The sequence below is a fragment of the Hypomesus nipponensis genome, chromosome 12 (assembly GCF_054491055.1).
Source record: "Hypomesus nipponensis isolate SF chromosome 12, ASM5449105v1, whole genome shotgun sequence".
In the NCBI taxonomy this organism is placed as follows: Eukaryota; Metazoa; Chordata; class Actinopteri; order Osmeriformes; family Osmeridae; genus Hypomesus; species Hypomesus nipponensis.
In genome coordinates this window covers 14,154,988-14,174,708 of record NC_140372.1, presented here as the reverse complement: position 1 = coordinate 14,174,708, position 19,721 = coordinate 14,154,988, and the positions used below count along the sequence as shown (strand labels likewise).

The 19,721-nt window shown below is 45.4% G+C and overlaps 1 protein-coding gene across 5 annotated transcripts in view; it reads right to left on the bottom strand.

The window, feature by feature from the left end:
* Positions 1–19,721, bottom strand: part of LOC146261635 (collagen alpha-1(XVIII) chain-like) — a 38,684-nt gene that overhangs the window by 3,782 nt on the left and 15,181 nt on the right. For 4 of the 5 annotated variants that reach the window (XM_084667590.1, XM_084667585.1, XM_084667587.1 and 1 more), the window contains exons 2-41: positions 15,014–15,420; positions 14,627–14,761; positions 13,648–13,728; positions 13,461–13,517; positions 13,184–13,259; positions 12,037–12,194; positions 11,899–11,916; positions 11,466–11,672; positions 11,267–11,293; positions 11,050–11,112; positions 10,836–10,919; positions 10,540–10,590; positions 10,224–10,358; positions 9,636–9,689; positions 9,470–9,511; positions 8,707–8,790; positions 8,229–8,360; positions 8,024–8,089; positions 7,915–7,941; positions 7,713–7,811; positions 7,590–7,625; positions 7,277–7,363; positions 7,024–7,059; positions 6,740–6,799; positions 6,426–6,503; positions 6,287–6,322; positions 6,040–6,093; positions 5,682–5,753; positions 5,344–5,403; positions 4,953–4,983; positions 4,115–4,168; positions 3,992–4,026; positions 2,393–2,509; positions 2,120–2,276; positions 1,838–1,902; positions 1,597–1,725; positions 1,370–1,402; positions 681–1,136; positions 370–567; positions 62–171 (exon numbers count right to left, since the gene is read on the bottom strand). In XM_084667590.1, the coding sequence (XP_084523716.1) occupies positions 62–171; positions 370–567; positions 681–1,136; positions 1,370–1,402; positions 1,597–1,725; positions 1,838–1,902; positions 2,120–2,276; positions 2,393–2,509; positions 3,992–4,026; positions 4,115–4,168; positions 4,953–4,983; positions 5,344–5,403; positions 5,682–5,753; positions 6,040–6,093; positions 6,287–6,322; positions 6,426–6,503; positions 6,740–6,799; positions 7,024–7,059; positions 7,277–7,363; positions 7,590–7,625; positions 7,713–7,811; positions 7,915–7,941; positions 8,024–8,089; positions 8,229–8,360; positions 8,707–8,790; positions 9,470–9,511; positions 9,636–9,689; positions 10,224–10,358; positions 10,540–10,590; positions 10,836–10,919; positions 11,050–11,112; positions 11,267–11,293; positions 11,466–11,672; positions 11,899–11,916; positions 12,037–12,194; positions 13,184–13,259; positions 13,461–13,517; positions 13,648–13,728; positions 14,627–14,761; positions 15,014–15,420 (3,907 nt within the window). The remainder of the gene's footprint in view (positions 1–61; positions 172–369; positions 568–680; positions 1,137–1,369; positions 1,403–1,596; positions 1,726–1,837; positions 1,903–2,119; positions 2,277–2,392; positions 2,510–3,991; positions 4,027–4,114; positions 4,169–4,952; positions 4,984–5,343; positions 5,404–5,681; positions 5,754–6,039; positions 6,094–6,286; positions 6,323–6,425; positions 6,504–6,739; positions 6,800–7,023; positions 7,060–7,276; positions 7,364–7,589; positions 7,626–7,712; positions 7,812–7,914; positions 7,942–8,023; positions 8,090–8,228; positions 8,361–8,706; positions 8,791–9,469; positions 9,512–9,635; positions 9,690–10,223; positions 10,359–10,539; positions 10,591–10,835; positions 10,920–11,049; positions 11,113–11,266; positions 11,294–11,465; positions 11,673–11,898; positions 11,917–12,036; positions 12,195–13,183; positions 13,260–13,460; positions 13,518–13,647; positions 13,729–14,626; positions 14,762–15,013; positions 15,421–19,721) is intronic. The other variant, XM_084667586.1, reaches the window with a different exon arrangement.

The following is a 19,721-nucleotide window of genomic DNA, read 5'->3' as shown; positions in this document are numbered from 1 at the left end:
CAGGGTTCTAAGGAGAACTCCTCAGATTTGGTATTTAGACCATCGAGTGTGGCTCTCTTACCAGGCGTTGTCCTTGAGGATGTCCCTGCCATCGAAGGAGTATATAGGCACATTGTCTTTCACTCCCACATCACTGAAGATGGCCTCCCAGCTGTCAAACAGCACCTCGTCCTGAGACCACAAGGAGAGCAACACTGGTTTAGACCAAAATCTACTATATACTGTATGTATGTATCTATGCATGTATGTATGTATGTATGTATATATTTTATATACTGTTAACAATAAAACACCCATCAAAATCAACTGTAACAAACCTAAACAGTGTGTAAAGATTGATTACAGATACTTCAGTTTGGACCCCTGTACCTTGAGGTTCACTATGGGTATGCGGTCGCGGTCCGACACACGGACAATGCTGTGTAGGTCCTGCAACCTGGATGACAGGAAAGCCCGGAACGTTCCTTTCATGCCAATTGCCCGTGCCTGGTTGAAGCACAGGAAGTCTGCCCCACGAATGCCCCTCATGGTACCCGTTTGGGGGGCATTTAGGGCAATAAGATGAAGCTGTGGCGGGTGGAAAACAATTATACTGTTAGAACAAAATGGCTTCCACAAAATGGCCTCTGCAAAGTCAGGTTGAGCAGGTGAGGCTTGAGGTGTCTGTTGTCTCTACTCACTGCCTGCCCAGCGGTGTGGTCGTGGATGGGGGTATGGGGCTCGGGGCGTCTCTTTGGGGGTGTCACTGGGTAGCGTGGAGGGTAGTGGGGGGATTCGGGCTGAGCAGGTTGGGCTGGCTGCCTGCTGTCCGTATGGTACCGGTCCGAGTAGCTAGGATAGCGTGGGTCAGTGGGGGAGGGGTACCTGGGGTCTGCATGGGAGGGGTGCCTTGGGTCTGGCTGGGATGGGTATCTAGAGTCCGGTTGTGAAGGGTATCGTGTCTCTGGGTATCCTGGCTCTGGGTTTTCGGGGTTGGGGTACCGTGGGTCGGGTAGCACCGGGAACTGGCCCTGTCCCTCTCTGAGGGGTCCCTCAGTGGCCCGTCCACCGTAGGAGGGGTGTGTCCCAGAGTGTGGGGGCTGGTCTGGGGCGTAGTGGACCACAGGGGGGGGCTCCACAGCAGCTACCTCGTTACCCTGGAAACGAAGATTGTTTATGATGATGAATGTTGTGTGTAATGTGATGGTGTATAGTAAAATGTTTTTTGTAATGTGGTGGTATATAGTATGAATGTTGTGTGTAATGGGGTGGTATATAGTATAAATGTTGTGTGTAATGTGGTGGTATATAGTATAAATGTTGTGTTAAATGTGGTGGTATGGCATATGAATGTTGTGTGTAATGTGGTGATGATATTTAAAGGGCTCACCTGATCAGGGGGCAGAGGGATGTAGCCTCCAAGCTGCAACAGAGAAGCAAAAACACCATTGCATGTAGTATATATATATATATATATATATGCATTAATATAAAATAAATTGTTTATGCATTATTTGGCACCTACATGTAGACTACCTTTAGTTTGATGTGTGTTTAAGTGTGAGTGTGTGTGTGGGTTTATGGCGTGTGACTTTCAGTGAGTGTGTGTGTGTGTACCTGTATTTGCCTGACACCGTCCCTGACCCTGAGGTAGAGATCGGTCTGTTCCAGGACGTATACCAGGGTCCCCTCCGCCTGCCTTCGGGCCGTGGCTGCCATGGTGTCATACGAACGCAGCACTGTCACCTAGGAGACAGATACACGATCATTCCTCCCATACATCCACCAATGCATGGAAACACCTGTTCATCCATCTATCCATCCATCCATCCATCCGACAAAGTTGGAACTAACTCACCCCATTAGTGGAGCCAGGGTTCCCAGGAGGGCCAGGAGGCCCAGGGGGACCTGGGATACTAATGGCTGGAACAGGAAAGAGGAGTATTCACCGCATTAGACAGAGAAGTGTTTGTGTGTATACGCTTGTGTGTGTTTGTGTAACGAGTGTTCACCTGTGTGTGCAAGATCAATGTCTGTGTGCATGTGTGATTTAAATGTGCATACAGTGTGCAATGTTTGTGTGTGTGTGTGTGTGACTTTCCAACGTGTGCCTGTGTGTGTGCTTGTGATCACAGCTCACTCTGTGAGGGTCTGTAGGCCCCAGGCAGAGCTGATCCTGGAGGACCTGGGGGTCCCGGTAGTCCAGGGATCCCAGGCTGCCCTTCATAGCCTCTCCCTGGGACACCTGGAGGGCCCTGGGGGCCTGGAGGCCCGATGACTGACTCTCCCTTGGGGCCCTGAGGACAGAGCATCAGTCATAAGAACATCATTGGCTCAGCAGCTCCTGATATGAGGTTTTCAACCAACTGAATACAAAAGACACATGCATAAATAGTTGTTTATTCTGGTTTACCGGTGGTCCTGGAGATCCCTGTCCTCCACTGTAGCCATAGCGAGGGTCATAGTAGCCCCCTCCCCCACCTGTCTCCCCCTTCTCCCCCTTCATGCCTGTCTCCCCCTTCATCTCGTTCTGGTGACATAGAACACATAACACTCAGCCATCTGGGGTCCGTTCTTCATACGTCGCTTATTACATCCGAGATCAAATGACACATCCAAGATGACATCATTTTGCTCATCATGATCTGACTAATTCGGTTCTTCGAACAGTGCACCCCTGTTGTTTATGATTAGTATAGCTGGATTGAGTTGTCTGGAATAATTGCCATTCATGCGTTTGTTTAATAGAGGGTGTGTATCGATAGTAGAAACCTTGATCAGCAACGCTGCTATTGGCTGCTCACCATGGCCAAAAAGAGCGCCCCGTTTTTTTTCCCGCAAAAGAGCCAAACAGAGCAAGGTTGCTCAAAAGCTTACTCCAAATTTAAAGATTCAATCAGAACTCCAGGGAACACCTCAAAGTCTGCAAAATCTAGGAGAGAGGGCTGGCAAAGAGTAGCGGACAAATAAAATGTATTGTGACCACGAAAGATGTTTGATTGCATATTACAGTGGGATAGGCCAATATGTTTTTGTATTTTCATATTTTCATAATTATTTTGTTTGGCATCTTTAATGTCATATAATTGAATGTGGATCCAACAAATTAATGATGTAAATGACACCCTCACGAGAAAACCGCTGTCGCGCTGTGCTAAAGGGTCTTGTCTATCACGCAATGCTCGATTAATTTGGGTTCATGTTAAATTCTGTTAATTACCCTTTCACCTTCCGCAACAGGTTGTTGTCGTAAAAATTGACAAGACATGGCTGTGTCAGACTTTCTGTATCGCCTCTGCGTATAAAGCCGCAATCAAATCTTGCTTACATAAAATAACCCTGCTCCCGAGCAGGTTTAAGATAACGGACTATGACAGCAAGTCCAGAATGAGCATCGAAGAACCGAACAATTAGCCTGGGTGCCAGCCCAACTGAGCCCCGCCCACAAGAAAATGTGGTTGGGAAGTTGGGTGTGGGGTCACTAGTTTGGTGAAAAACAATGTCTGAACAGGAGCAGTTCGGACCAATCAAATTGTCAGGGCAACATATTACGTTGCTTTGATTGGTTGCAGATCTATCCAATTTAGCCCAACGAAACGGTTTAAGGCTCATATTCTGACTAGAATTGGCCGGGTTTCTCAGATTCGTTAAGAAGCTTTTAACGCTAAGAGCTTCTAAGGAGCGTTCTAAGAGCGTTCTAGAGCGCTCTTAGAACGCTCCTAAGATGCTCGTAGCGTTAATATTAATATTCTAGAACTTTATTCATATTTCAAATACTCAGCTTTTATAAAACAGTATTTGTTCATTTAGTATGTTGTGTTATATTTTCAAGAGCAGTCATTAACCTAATTCATTTTGATAATCATAGCTGTTAATGAGTATCTTCTATGTGTATATTGTCATTCTTCTTTTGATGTATTTTGTAACTGTACACAGGGGCGTACGTAAATGCTTGAATTTTGAATACAAAAACAAGTTATGAGGAGGCCGAGGTACTGTGGCTGATGCTTACCTTGAAGGTGTAGATGTCAAAGTTGGAGGTAAGTCCTGCGATGGAGATATCATATTGACAAACTGCAATATGGAACAATATACTTGTGGTACTCTCCACACCACTGTGTGTGTGTGTGTTTACCTGGTGTCCCAGGTATTCCTGGATGTCCTCTGTCTCCTTTGTCTCCTTTAGAGGCTGGTGAAAAAGAGTGACCAGATCACTATATTAGCACACGCCATTTATCTACAGTACACAAACCCTATGTACGGTACTAGGTCTAGTTGAACTTTTACGTTACATGTTAGAGACAACATATATCATTACTGAGCCTATCAATACCGTGGTCCAGACCTTTTCCAACATTATCTACTAGGCCTGTCATAGCCGCGGGAACATATTTTATCAAGAGGGTGCTGGGGGGGGCTTAATGTTGCGGGGCGGCAGGGACGTACTGGGAGTAAAAATAAGCCCACCAGAACTGGCCCCCATATACGCCACCACTGCAGCAGCTGCCCTGCTAATGCAAGCATATTCAGTGTTCGATGTGATGCAAGTTGGGGAGTTCTATCCTTAATGCGAGCGCGCGTAAATAGCTATAGATAGCAAAATAGTTGAGCTTTATGTAAAATAAACATAACAATTTTTCAATTGGTAAAACCTTGTCTAGTGAAGATGATTTCTTTGTCTCTTAATTTTTCAGCCCCACCCTACGTTTCTCAGCCTGGTTTTCCATCGTCCTTCTTCTCCCGGTGCTCCCGATGGCCAGTCCGCTACTGCGGAGCTGTGCCACGGTGGTGGATTTTTAAGTCCTATCAATTTAAATTCTCGTGCTGTCAGGGGGTGCTGCAGCACCCTCAGCACCCCTAGTTCCCGCGGCCATGAGGCCTATGAATCCTACACATTGGGTGTTTGTGTTAGTATACAGTCGTACTGTAGGTCACTGTCACTGTCACACACTGGCCATGAGCAGCAGACTCACCGGGATAATACTGTGAAATATCACCATACCTCTGGAAAGAGAAGAAAGTGCAAGGGAACACATTAAGTCAATCAACATATGTATATTAACTTGCACGTGTCACTGTTGCATTTCATCTTTTTTCTAGCATGCAGGTTCAAATGGTATTATTTCCCAAAACTGCTTGGGAGAAGGCCACATTGTTGGTTGTGTTTGTGTGATTTTGCTGAATTTTCCAATGAGGGGATAGTGTTTCTACTGTCTCGGACATCATTTTTTTCAAATTTGGGAGTAAACCACCATGAGGTACAGTACAAAGATTAAAACGAAGGTTGAATGCATCTCTCATTGCATCCCTGCTGTCAGAGTTGTGAAGATAGCAGCAGAGCAGATGTTGTTTGGTATTACTAACCCCTTCTGCAGACACAGCAGGGCCAGGGGGGCCAGGGGGGCCTGGGGGGCCAGGAAGACCCTAGGAGACAAACACAAACACATTAGTATAGGAATTATAATGGCTCATTTATACTTGAAGAGTGTACACGCATTTTAAATTCATACTCAGCCCTGCATCAATAGCTTCTTTTCAGATCAGTTCAGTCATAATGCAAGGCATTTAGATTTCCCTGGGCTCATGTTTGATCAATCTCTGACAATGAGGTGCACTTCCTGCTGAGTGTTTAAGACATGTGGAAACCGTCCAATCACAGCAACTTTACCACTGAACTTACCAATCGAAGGAGTCATACTTACTGGGTAACCGTATCCTGTACCAGAACCTGAGTCGCCTTTCTCTCCCCTGTCACCATTGAGTCCCGGACGACCCTACAACCCACACAGAATTACACAAAACTATCGAGAAGATACAATCACACCAATGGCCTGTATAATGACCAACACGAAGGAAGAGTCATTAGAGGACTGTGTTTTGTACATCATTTATTTCAATAATTCCAACTTCTAACCCAAATGGTTCCAATGGTACAGTTGATATCAATTCAAGTCATTATTTAAATGGAAACTTGACACAATATTTGTATAATACATTATTGATAGGTATTTTTATGAGTATAGATAAATGGTCTGAATGTAGTAAGTGTAGTTTACTCACTGGTCGACCAGGAATTCCTATCTCTCCCTTTAGTCCATTAGTACCAGGCAAACCCTACAGGAACATGACCAAAAGACACCTAGTGAGAACTATCACAATACCTACATCCTGCTTGGCCAATCCCACAGAGAATACTTTTGGTAGATAAAAGACACTGGGTGACCATTCAGTGGTGCTGCAGAGTGTTTGAGAGTTTAGTGTGCTTGAAAATGAACACAACATGTGAAGATAACCCCTCAGTACTTACAGGAGGTCCTACAGGTCCAGGGGGGCCAATCTCTCCCTACAAACACACACACACGCACACACACACACCCACTAAAATAAAGTAATACAGTACAATAATTTGTCTTCGCCTTACAGAAAACTGGTGGTGTGGTTCTCACCCGTTCTCCTCTGGTTCCCCCAAGATAGCGGGGTATTCCATTGCTGTCCAGGATCACACCAGGCTCCCCCTTCTGGCCCTGGGGAGGTGCAGCAGAAACCATGTCAGAGGCTAGGCCAGGCTAGCTGAGGATAAACTAGGCTGGGTAAGGCTAGGCTAAGATACGATAAGATCGTGTGCCAACATACACCGAATTAAGACAAAATGAACTCAAAAAAGCCAACCGAGGATAGGCTCATTAAACTAGACTAAATCCGACAAGGCTGGGTTTTACGATTATATTCCGATTGTGGTCAAATCCAGCCCCTGCTGTACCTTAGATTCATAGCCAGGCTGTCCTGGCTCCCCTCTGTCTCCCTTGGGTCCCACGGGCCCCTGTTGAGAAACACAGACATGTTATCAGTCATAAAATGAAGGGTATTTGAGTTATTATCTCACTCTATGTGGTGGGGAGAAGTGAAGGGTGTGTATACGAGTCAAAGAGAGAGTGAGAGAGAGACAATAACAATATGTGCGTATGATCAAGCATTGCAACAGCTGATGACACAGTTAAAAACACAACGTTTGGAATTGGTTGGTTCAAATGTGGTAATACTTACTGGGAAACCTGCTCTTCCAGGGACACCAACTCCAGCCTGACAGAGATAACAGGTGTCACAACGCATTGTCATTTATCATCATTGAGCACCACAGTGACAAAAACAATACAAAAGCATGAATGAGTGCTAAATGGATTCTTATCTGCTGTTCTCCACTGGAATATACTCCACCGTACTTCAGAGAGACCAAAACACAGGTGAGTAGGTGTGTGTGTGTGTGTGTATTTATCTGTGCATGCGTAGCTACACTCACACTGTCTGAGGTTCTGTAAATGATCTCTCCTGGGGGGCCGGGGGGGCCAGGGGGCCCAGGAGGTCCTCCCGCCCGTCCAGGCAAACCCTACAACACCAAACGCACAGATCAGGACAGAGACAGCCCTCATTCTACAACAGCCCTCTCACAGTATCTCTGAAGAGAGAATCCATCCCTCAAAATAGCCCCATTTGTCCAAGTGGACAATCAAGAATTGTCTTTTGGCAATAAGATCATGTCTTGAATTATTCTTAATCAGTAAAAAAACACGTTTTATGTGTATAAAATTGATGCTCAGCAAATATGAACTTACCACATCCCCTTTCACTCCTCTTTCTCCCTTTTCGCCCTGTTGGAAGCGACGAGAGTTCATGAAAAACACAGCATCCCATGATAATCTCAGGCAGTGGGACTAGGACAGCTATATTACTCCTACCCATTTTCCTGGGAATCCATCTAATCCAGGAGTCCCGTCACGGCCTCTCCGTCCTTCACTTCCCTTCTCCCCTGGAATCCCCGGGAATCCAGGCCTTCCCTAATGAGGAAGGGGAGGAGACAGGAGACATGATCAGTAACAGTCTCCAGGTAATTGCAAATGTTGTCATACAGCTCGTTCGATGGGTTCAATGGGTTCCTACCGGCAGACCCGCAACACCAGGCGGACCCTGAAACAAAGCAGTTGTTTAATGACTGGGTGTGTGTGCGTGGTTGTGTGTGTGTGTGCTGTATGTGTGACTAGACAGATACCTGGGGTCCTGGTATTCCGATCACTCCTTGAGCACCACTGACCACACTGGAACCTTCCATGTCATGCTGCAAAAAGAAAATGTTTACACGTTGACATTGATTCCTGGTCAATATATGACCGGGAGACAGCATTATCCATTTACCAATATATCTATCCATCCACCCCTTCATCCATCCATCCATGTAGATTAGTGATAATCCTTACAGTGCCCACACGGTAAGGTGGTCCAGGGGGTCCCGGGGGCCCTGGAGGTCCAACAGGCCCCATAGGTCCAGGTAGCCCAGCTCGGCCCCCCACCCCTGGGGTACCTTCCACACCAGAACTGCCCTGAGAACCCTAGAGGTCCAGACACAGGAGGTCAGAGACACTGGGGTAGTAGAGAGAGAGAGAGTGAGAGTTTGTATGCATCTATGCATCCCTATTGATGAATATATTCTGTGTCATTCCACTGTTTAAACCAACTGGCTCTGAGAAAAGTCATTGTGAATCCAAACACACCCTGCAGCACATTCACACCCGCAGACACAGACAACACTCAGATGCAGAAGTCAGAAAACAGTTAGAACTACAGTCGGACACCCAGCCAGATTCACAGCGAGACAAACAGCCGGACATGGTATCGGGTCAACATGCAGAGCATCCATGAGAGGAGAAGAAGAGAAGAGCCAAGCAGAACCAGTACCTGGTACCCATCACCGGAGGATGAGGAGGGGCTAAAGTAAGACACCCAACCGGAGAAAAAGTCGCTGGCAGAATAGGAGCTTTGCTATAGAACAAAATCAGCATCAGGGACACAGTGTAACGTATGAGCGGCAGAAGCGACACATACTAGATCTGCCTGCTGAAGAAAAGACTATCACCCGATCTGCTCTATATAACCCTTGTGTTCTCTTCGGGTCATTCTGACCCATCAGTCATTTTGGCCCACTGTCGTTTTGCGACAACTTTACCGCATACAAAAACAAAGTGAAGCATTTTCTTTTAACCGTTGGGCTGTCTCAGAACCCCCACATTGAGAAGGTTCATTTGTTTTTGTATTGGGTAAAATTGGGTAAACACAACGATGGTTTGTCATGAAACTTTGGCTCATGTGACCCGAAGGCAGCGCAAGGGTATGAACACATTTACCAGATCTGCTCAATATAGACCTGTTCCCAAGACCTGCTCTATAAAAGCACAGCCTCTGAATTGTGTTTAGGTTGCATATCAGTGTTCATCTGTAAGCAACGGTTAAGCCTTTTGCGACAAGAGAATGTAAAAAGTATTACTTGTACGCATACAATTTGGATTAGACTATCCTTAGATCTGCTCAATCGAATATTCACACACACATATCAAAACACACAGACTAGATCCGCTATAGAGTGAACAGTGAACATGGCTGCTCGATTGTGAGCGAGACCATCATAGCTGAAATGCGGCTCTGGATTGATCCCCGATCTCACCTTTGCTCCCACCGCCCCTGGTAGGCCAATACCAGACTCTCCCTAAAGATGAAGGAGATGGGGAGAGAGTTAGGGAGAGGTATAGTGGAAGAGAAAATAGAGGCTAAAATAGATCAAAATCATACAGAGAGACAGTCAGGAAGCAGACAGCGACACGCTCTCTCACCCTCTCTCCTCTTGGTCCAGGAGCACCTGGTCTACCTGGTGGCCCTGGGGAACCCTGAAACAGAATCCATCAACAATCAATAAATACCTACACCTACTACAAAATCAAAATCTTACCAAAAGTACATGTACAATCTCTAGTAAAATGTTCTTAAAATAAGACACAATCCCCTAACAAGGAACATTTCAGTGAGATATAAGGACGTTTTTTAGACACTGCATCTTGTTAAGTGAAGAAGTAAGAAAACACCTTGTTTTGAGTCATATCTCAGATGAAACACTTTTCAAGTGTTCGTATTTTGTTTAAGATGTTTTAAGAAAGCTGAAGAAGCTCATTTTAATGTGTTCCATTGGCAGATGTATCCACTTATCACAAGCAAAGAACTTCTTGTATTGATAGTTTTTTTAATCTTATCTTTGAAATTGTATTTTTCTCAGTGTACTATACATCAGTCAATCTGCTGGTGTCATGTTTAAACGGTTCCTAAAATGTATATTACAAAATACACCTTAACATGTGATGGGATGTGTGTATAAACAGACTAAAAGACAGAGAAAGACAAAGTTAGAATGCCAAGGAAGTTCTTACCGGTCTCCCTGGGACCCCATCCTGTCCCGGTGGACCGGGGGGGCCAAAGGCAACCTGTCCATTCAGTCCCGGGGCACCTGTGCTTAAACACGGTCCGCCTGGGGGGCCAGGGGGGCCAGGAAGACCAGGAGCACCCTGGATACACAGGTCAGGTCAGGGTCAACACAAGTTTGACTGTAGAAAGTATGGTTAGTCTTTGATTTGAGATGATTTGAGATGGCAAGCATAAGAGAGGCCAGAAACCATTTCAAATTTAGAATACCTCCAATTTAAAGTAATGCCTGAATATAACAGTTAGATGTCACTTTGGACATACCCTAAACCTCTCCAGATCAGGGAACCCAGAACCTTCCATGTCCACAAACGTCTGGGTAGAAGAAAACACAGGAAGACAAAGGAAGGTGGGTTAAAATATTACGTAAGTATAAATATGACGTTACGTAAGTACTGTATGTTACCTATTAAAAGTACGTTAAAGTCAAACCTGTCAGGCATACAATGTTGAACAGTAAGCTGTGAATGTACAGTATATTGTAATTGATAGACTAGTATTTTGATTGATCAATGAGGTTGAATGGTCACAGTATGAAGACCATTGACTGTCTGACTCACAGGGTGATCTCCTGTGGCGGGTCCTGGGGGGCCAGGTGGACCGGGGGGCCCGCGGAGGCCTGGGTGACCCTCCCCACGATCTCCCTGACAGAGACACAAGGGTCAAGCAGTCACCAGAAGACACACACCTATCTATCCAAAGGACTGAAGACAGACCCAGTGAATGAAATCCAGAAACCTCTGTATGTTCATCCGTCTATTTGCCCTGCTTTACCTTGGGTCCTTTGATTCCAGGGATTCCTGGTGTTCCTGGGAAACCTCTCGGTCCAGCTGGGCCCTGAGAGGAAGAGGAGGAGGTGGAAAAGGAGGAGGGGGTGGTTTGTGAAATGGTGAGAAACACAGCTTAATGTTAGTCATGTAGCACAACTGACCACTGACCACCAGTGACTGTTTAAAAAAGTATGAATTGAGTTTAGTGAAATAATACTCACTGTTTTCCCATCTTCTCCTGGGTCACCCTGGAGAATAAGATGCATTGAGATGTTCATACATATCATTAACACAAAATGGCTGCTTCTTGCTCTAGAGTCTAGAACAAATACAAAAAGGCTACGGACTATTTCTCCCTCCAACTCAGATCAAAGATGGCTACAGTTCAAACTCTGAACCAAATTTAAGATGGCTACTCACTGCTTCTCCCTCTGGTCCAGGCGGTCCTTGTGATCCCTCCACCCCTGGCGGTCCCATCGGCCCTTGGGGCCCAGATATCGGCTGAACCACTGACCCATCCCCCAGCCTCACTACCTGGGCGGCTGGGCCCGGGGGCCCAGGGGGCCCGGGGGAACCTGGGGAGCCACGATCACCCTTGTTTCCAGGGTATCCAAACCCTGAGGCTCCCTGAGGGCAGATGGGCAGATATTGATCAGTGATCATTTACCTCAAGTATTTCATACAGCAAACAATTGGTTTATATGGAACTGATCTATTGAGTTCACTGATATGAATTGCACAGCACATACTGTGTTAGCAGATAGTATTGCAACATGCAGCTCTTAATACGGTGAATGAAGAGTCGTTAGGCACTAACATCAACTGTCATGAATGTACAGTAAATCCAACCAACCTTAATCCCTCTGTCTCCCTGTTGGACGAATGAGAAAAAGACACATGAAAATCAGGCGGACATAGAAAGGCAGAAACTTCGATCACATAAACGGACGCCACACATACACAGGAAGCATGCCTTTGTGGAGAACCCTACCTTCTCTCCTCGTTCTCCTCCTCCTCCTCCCTGAGATATGGAGCCAGATCCAGAGCTGAAACGTGTCCCTGAGTCACCCTTCGGCCCCGGGGGGCCCTGGTCCCCTCTGCTTCCCTTCTCTCCTTTGTCCCCCTTCTCCCCCCTCCCACCAGAGGGACCTTGGTGGAGACACAGACAGAGGAAACCAGTGGAGAGGTCTGCTATATCTTCCTTAGCTTAATCATCACATCCTTATCATCATCCTTATCATCTTTGTCATAAACATCATCAGCATCAACACCAGCCACAGCAGCCCTACCACCATTACTACCACCATTATCTTCATCATCAGTCAGCGAGGGTGAGCACACCAAGCAATCTTCTCAAATCCAAACCATCGTTCCCTTTGACACTGTGCCTTATCCCACCCCCAATCCATTTCTGATACCCAGAAAACAATACCAGGCCCCAGAGCATGACACAAGCCATGCACACGGCTTGGTAAGAGCAGAGACATACAGTGAGCAACGGAAATCCGTGACTGTCCAATCAGCTCGTCCTATCAGGTGTAGGATGGCTCATAGTCACCGGGACCCAGTAAACCAATCAACACATATTTAGAGGGCTAGTGATCTGGTCCAGCTCTGGTTGGTCGCCCACCTTGGGGACTTGGGGACGGGGTTCTGGACTCTACTGAAGGCTGACGGTTCCTGCCAGCTGGTGTCAACAATAGCAATAACAACAACAACAAAACAAATGTATACAATGTGTATACAATGTGTACACTTAACACAATAAAACAAATCTATATCTGTCAGTATCTGCTTTATCACTAACACAAAGTTCAATGTCATTCCCTGGCAAAGAAAAGTGCATCATACTGTATTGTCCACAAGGGGGAGATAGTGTCCAGGGGAGGGAGAATAAGAGAGGGACAGAGAGAGAGAGTTTTTCAAGTCTAGACTGGTAGGTTTATGAGCGAATACCTGTTTGACAGGTTGTTTCAATGAGAGTTTGTGTTGGCTGTGGAGGCGAGGTGAACTTAACAACCTTCTGTGAAGTTGGTTCTATCATTGCCACCATGGAAAATTCCAGACACCGGCAAACAGACACATAAAACGAATGCAGTCATGGAATATGTCATCAGAAACAGCACATATCCACCCACCTGTCTCTGTGACCCTGGCTCCCTTTGATGATGTCAGAGGGGGCTCTGGGACAGGCTTGGGGGATGAGGAAGTGACCTGTCAGCATAGATACATGAGGTTGATTAAACTTTCATTTCAAACTTTCATTACCGCAATTTGGAGTGGGTAAGGTAAATCAATTACACAGAGAGTATTTGACAGTATTTGACCAAAGGAGAAGATGGTTCAACAGCTATATATACACCCATTATTCATATTCATATTATTCATATTCATATAATAAAAAAAAAGAGATACCTTTGTTTGGTCAGTCTTTGATCCATCTCCTGCTCCACTACCATAGTCTCCAGAGGCCTGAGAGAGAGAGTTGTTGATTTAATTAGACAAATATCTGAATCCTGAAAGCCGTATCCATCCTAGCCATCAGGCGCATAACCAGCTGAACGACATTTAGACAACGAGTAAACAACATGTAAACACTCACAGCATCAGAATCGTCGTCGTCTTCACACAGTCTTTCAGCTGCTGAAGGGTTCCCCACAACTTTGAGGTCAGCTATTGCTCCCTATAAGACGGACACACAGACAAACACACATGCAAAAAAACACACACACATACTGTATTTAACGCAAAGATTCTTTTACAGATGTGAACACAAACACAAAATTAACACATTTTGGAATACTACTGTGTATCATATGTGGATTTAGTAACGCCAAAACCTGGAATTTCAGCTGTTCTGAAATGACATACCCCCCATACACACACACACACACACCAACACTCTGCTTCTTCAGGAGATGGAAAGAATAACAAAAAGAACAGGGAAAGAACACTCCATCATATTGGCTAGAACAACAACAGCTGTGACTGCCTCTCTCTTTTAGACTGGTTCTGGAGCAGGTCTGGAAGAGTTCTGCTACTGTCGGACGGTTGGTACTGAGGGTAGACGAAGGGTTGACATGCTGTATAATTAACCATTTGAACATGTGATCTCATGGGGAAAGTATGATTGGATGAAAAAAGATCGACGGTGTCAAAGACAGAAGACAGATTCCTGAGGTATGAGAAATGACAATGAATGAAATAATCAAACAAATTCATTTGAAGCTGCATTCCGGCAAAAAGCCCCAACAAACACACACACACAAACACACTCACACACACACACTCACACAAACACACTCACACAAACACACTCACACACACACACACAAATGGTCTGCATAGGTCAAATTCCATGTGACCATCACATGTGGTCAGATGGGTCACTGATTTGCTGCAAGGTCAGAGTTGAAAAGTCAGTTAATAGATTTGCGGAGGGGAGGGTCATCGATGGACTCTGGTGGCAGTGACCCGGACACATACCTTGCTGAAGCCCCTAAGGGGACCATTAAACAAGATTTACTCTTAACTCTTAAACATGCACATGCACACACGCACACAACATTGCAACACCGTACCAGGAACTTGTCAGGGTCGGCCCCACCAGCTTGACCCACAAAGACGCCTGCCCTCCCGTCCAGCTCCATGTCGTCAGGTGAGCGCTCAAACTTCACCACTTGGGGTGTCGCATCGCAGCCCACGTAGAAGGACACCTGTGCAGGGTACAGAGTAAAAACATACATGGATCAATGGAGTACATGATTCTAATCCCACAGTTGGTCCTGACTCCTGGCCTGAAACTCTCTTGAATGTTCTTTCTCTCTTGTTGGCAATCTTTCTGAATAAACTGTAAAAAAAAAGAAGCCCATAGCTGTCTCCAGCCAAACCACTGTCCATCCTTGCCATTTATTCGAACTGAGTTTAGATCGGATTACAAAATGAAAGGAGAAAAAAAATGTATTTACTTGGTCGTCAGTGACAGCCAGTGAGAACCGGGTCCAGACGCCCACCAGAGGGGGCAGGTCGAAGCTGGCAGCCTGGTACGAGGCGTCAGAGTCAGGCTCGGTGTAGAAGAACAGCAGCCTCTGCCTGCCCCTCTCCACGGTGCTTAGCTTCACGCCCACGTACATGAACTTCTGGAAATGGTCTGTGATGGAGAACAACACGGCGGGCTTGGCAGCGTCGGGCTTCACGTGGAAGAGCAGCGAGAAGTGGCGGTAGAAGGGGTTGGAGAAGTGGGCCAAGGCGGGTTGGCCCGCCGCGGCGTCAGGGCCAAACACATACGCCGGGGCACCGCCTGGGCCGTAGATCCTGCTGATCTCATCGGGGGGCGGGTCGCCAATCAGCTGAAGCAGCGACACGCCACTCTCCTCTGCAAGGGTTAAGGTTACGGGGAGAAGGGGAGAAGACCGAGTGTCAGGACTCACACGGAGGAAGTGCTCTAGTTGGTTCGTGAAAACTGAGGATCGTCAAAACAAAACTCATCTTTGACTTGGGCACCATCCAAAACATTGAATACGCTGAAATATTGATATGTATATGGCCAATGGTATACATGTCAAATTTTGTGGAGGAGGAGGTAGGGAAGGGGGTTGGTATTTCCATGATGCCCATGGTTTTGGAGGGATGTCTAACAAGCTCATATAGTTGCAAGGGTCAGATGTCCACATCCTTTTACCATATTGTGTATAGTGGTCTGTTGACACTGAGGTACGTCATGAAGCAAAGCAATGATTGACAATATTCATTCATTTCTAACTTTGTCATTAGCTTTTACTCATTTGGTCAGCTCAGCTCACAGGGATCGGTCACGGAGGGCATAGAGCAGCAAGGTCAAAGGTCAGAGTGCAATTGCAGCAAGTTAGGCAGCCCTGTCAGTTGGTTCGTTTCTTAGCCAAGACCACCTGGCCTAACCACAGTCCTACCCTAGCATAAATGTTAACCTCTAATGTTACTTATTTACAGAAAGTTATCCTGAAAATACAGTTCTGACTGGAGGGGACACTTGGAAAATGAGTAACCAGAAATAACCACCAGGTTAGGATTCAAGTAGTTGCTATCATTCACATATGTCACAGAATATATTTTGTAGGCATTTTAATAGTCTCTATTGACTGACTCCAGACTATATCTACATCTCCAGAATAACTCTAGTTCTCCAGACTATTGTATCTCTAGACTATGTCTACATCTGCAGATTAACTCCATATCTCTAGAATATGTCTACATTTAGAGACAATGTCTGTATCTCCAGACTAACTCCACATCTCCAGACTATGTCTACATCTCCAGACAATGTCTGTATCTCCACACTAACTCGATATCTCTAGAATATGTCTACATCTCCAGACGAACTCCATATCTCCAGACTATGTCTGTATCTCCAGACAATGTCTACATCTCCAGACAATGTCTACATCTCCAGACAATGTGTACATCTCCAGTCTTCTGCTGGAAGTTTCCATCCCTCTGAGGCCTGGTCTGCCTCTAATTACCATTGCACGGAAACACTGCAGAGTCCCAGTTCCCATACACTAAAATAGCCTGCAGGGAAACATGCAAGAGCTACAAGAGACCCATAATGTTCACATGAAATTACACCTCCAGGGAACCCAACGCTTCTCCTTAGACAGAACAGGACTGTCCAGGGACAGATAGAACGAGACCGGATCCTCTTCCGGGGTCATAAGATCCATCAGTAATCCTTTATCATTTGTTCCATTGCACAGTGGGTATGATTTGTGTGCGGGTGTGTGAGAAAGAGAGAGAGATTTAAATGTTAAGTCTTTATTGGGCAGTCAAAACTGACAGCTACCCACCAGTTACACCATCCTGGACATTACAAAACGTAATCACATTGGTGCAGGATCTTAGGACGCCCAAAAAACATGTTAAAATGTTTACACCTGGTCCAGAGAAAAAAAAAATCAAAGTTGTTCTTGACTTTCGGGATGTGAGTCCCAAGCTACGGAAGTAAACACTTAACTGGACAACATGAGCTGGCATAAGAGGGACTCAAAGGGATAATTCAAAACATATGTTTTCACACACCAACACCAGACTGTTGCTGTCCCTAAAAAACACACACACACACACACATACATACTGTGCACACGCGCACACACTCACACACACAGACCAACACAAAGCCTTATTATGTTATGTTTTCTGAATCTTTATGTCAACTGAAGCTTAGCCAAAGATCCTCAGGGATTTCAGCCAATTAGAAAGGGTATCGGGTTGAGTGGGAGTCAGGATCTCATGTTAATGCACCTGCCATTGGTCAATCTGATAACACAGAGACAGCTGAGAGCTGTGTATAAGGATAACTTGCAATCAAGTTATACACATTTGAATGAAAAAAGCAAAAACAATTCATGAATGAAAGAAACATAAAAAGCTTGTTTGTGTGAGTCAGCATGTGTGCCCATGTAGGTGCGCTGGTATGTGTAACTGACTGTGCTTCCAGAGACTGGTGAGTGTGTGTGTGTGTGTGTGGGGGTGTGCGTGTGTGTGCGTGTGTGTGTTAATGTGTGTGTGTGTCCATGGGAACAGGGAACCACATTGGAATTCAGTGAGTTCCTCCAAGCCAAGGTCCCTAATGCCTGCTCTCAGCCAACAGGGCTTGCCAGTTGAAACATCCTGATTGGCTAGGGACACGAGCTAATGACCACTCGCAGACTGTAACCAATCACAGCTGTTCAGGAGGAGCTTTGCATGCAGAGATTACAGATGTGATAGAAGCATTCAAGCCAAAATGGATGTTGCAGTGCTTCAACATTTGCTGCATATGTACCAAAATGATGATTCAACAGTATTTTAGTTTAGATGATTCAACAGAGTTTAGTAGATTGAACTGATATATATATACCTTCCAATATATTGAAACCATGCAAACTAAAATCGTTACAAGTACACATGCATCCAGTATCTAGCACTAAGAGAAAACCACCTGTCTCCGATGCTAAAAAGTCAATGGGTTCAACTATGGAAACCCCCAGCTGTGATCCCTATGGAAGAGCACTTAGTGGGTTGAGCACTTCCGAATAATGAGTGTGCGTGTATGTGTGTATGAGTGTGTGTGCATGTGTGTGTGTGTATGTGTGCATGTGTCTGTGTGAACTGGGCCAGACCTCCAGCCCGTCAGTGAACACTGCTGACAGAGGTGAAGCAGCTGTCACATTTGCAGCTCTTTGTTCTTAGGTCAGCCCTTAATTCATGTTTGGCACCACCGAGTCCCTGGGCGATTAAATATGACAGAGAGATCATAGGGAGAACACACACCAGGCCTCTCCAATGTCATCTGCCCATTTGGGCCTGGTTGGCAGCTGGGTAGAACCCTATAGTACATGCTAATGGGACCGCTCAAAGATTTTAAGAAGGCCTCGGTCAACACAGTGAATGTAACCATGTTAATGGGAACACTCTAACTAAAGATTCTCAATTTACTAAGATCACCAAACCTCAACAAATGTCAACACGCCTCAAACACTATTTTGACCATGTCGGTGCTTTAATGACTTAGACTGACCTGCAGTTTGCTTCCCTTGAGTTGAGTTCCAGATGGACATATGTGCTGCAACAGCTTATTACTGATGTAGAGCTGGATCCCCAAGGCACAGAACACAGTCTTACAGTACTGTATGTGAGGGAGAGTTGGCTCGGGAGACCTTGCCCATACTTGGACATCGGGGGGGAATTGAACTCTGCATTGCTGTTTGATGTGTCAGCGCTGCAAAACACTACAGGCAGAGTAATAGTCTCCACTGCAAAACACGACAGTCAGAGTAATAGTCTCCACTGCAAAACACTACAGTCAGAGTAATAGTCTCCACTGCAAAACACTACAGTCAGAGTAATACTCTCCACTGCAAAACACTACAGTCAGAGTAATAGTCTCCACTGCAAAACACTACAGTCAGAGTAATAGTCCACACTGCAAAACACTACAGTCAGAGTAATACTCTCCACTGCAAAACACGACAGTCAGAGTAATACTGTAAAGCTGGGTGTCAAACCTGCCCCCACCTCTCATATGCTAGTCTGGAGTTTCTGGACGGTCTCAACTTGATGGCTCTCACACCCCATTCAAGATGTGGTCTGATTGGTTGTTCTTGTGTATAAAGGGAATTGTAATGCATTGTTCTTTGGATTCTTGATCTCCTGAGACCTTCTCCTCAGTTCTCCCTTGTCCTACTGTCCTACTCCTTGCTCACCTCTTGCTTTCTCTCTGATTTACAATGATCATGGTAGAGTAGGTAAGATTGAAAGCTTTCATATTGTAACGTGTTTGCCTTGTAATTGATTTCATTCATTTGCAAAGTTATTAAATGCGTATTTCATTTAACCGTACTTTGACCATTCTTGCTCTGATTTAACCCATAGAGTCAAATACCTGGAATTCTATTGGTATTGGCATTATTTGCTTCATGCAAATACACTGTTCAGTTTCCCATCTTCCTTTAAACCATAGGGGAATTAGTTTTGGTTGTTATACAATATTTACCCCCCTACAATACTCTCCACTGCAAAACACGACAGTCAGAGTAATACTCTGCACTGCAAAACACGACAGTCAGAGTAATACTCTCCACTGCAAAACACGACAGTCAGAGTAATACTCTGCACTGCAAAACACGACAGTCAGAGTAATACTCTCCAAATGGCACTAAA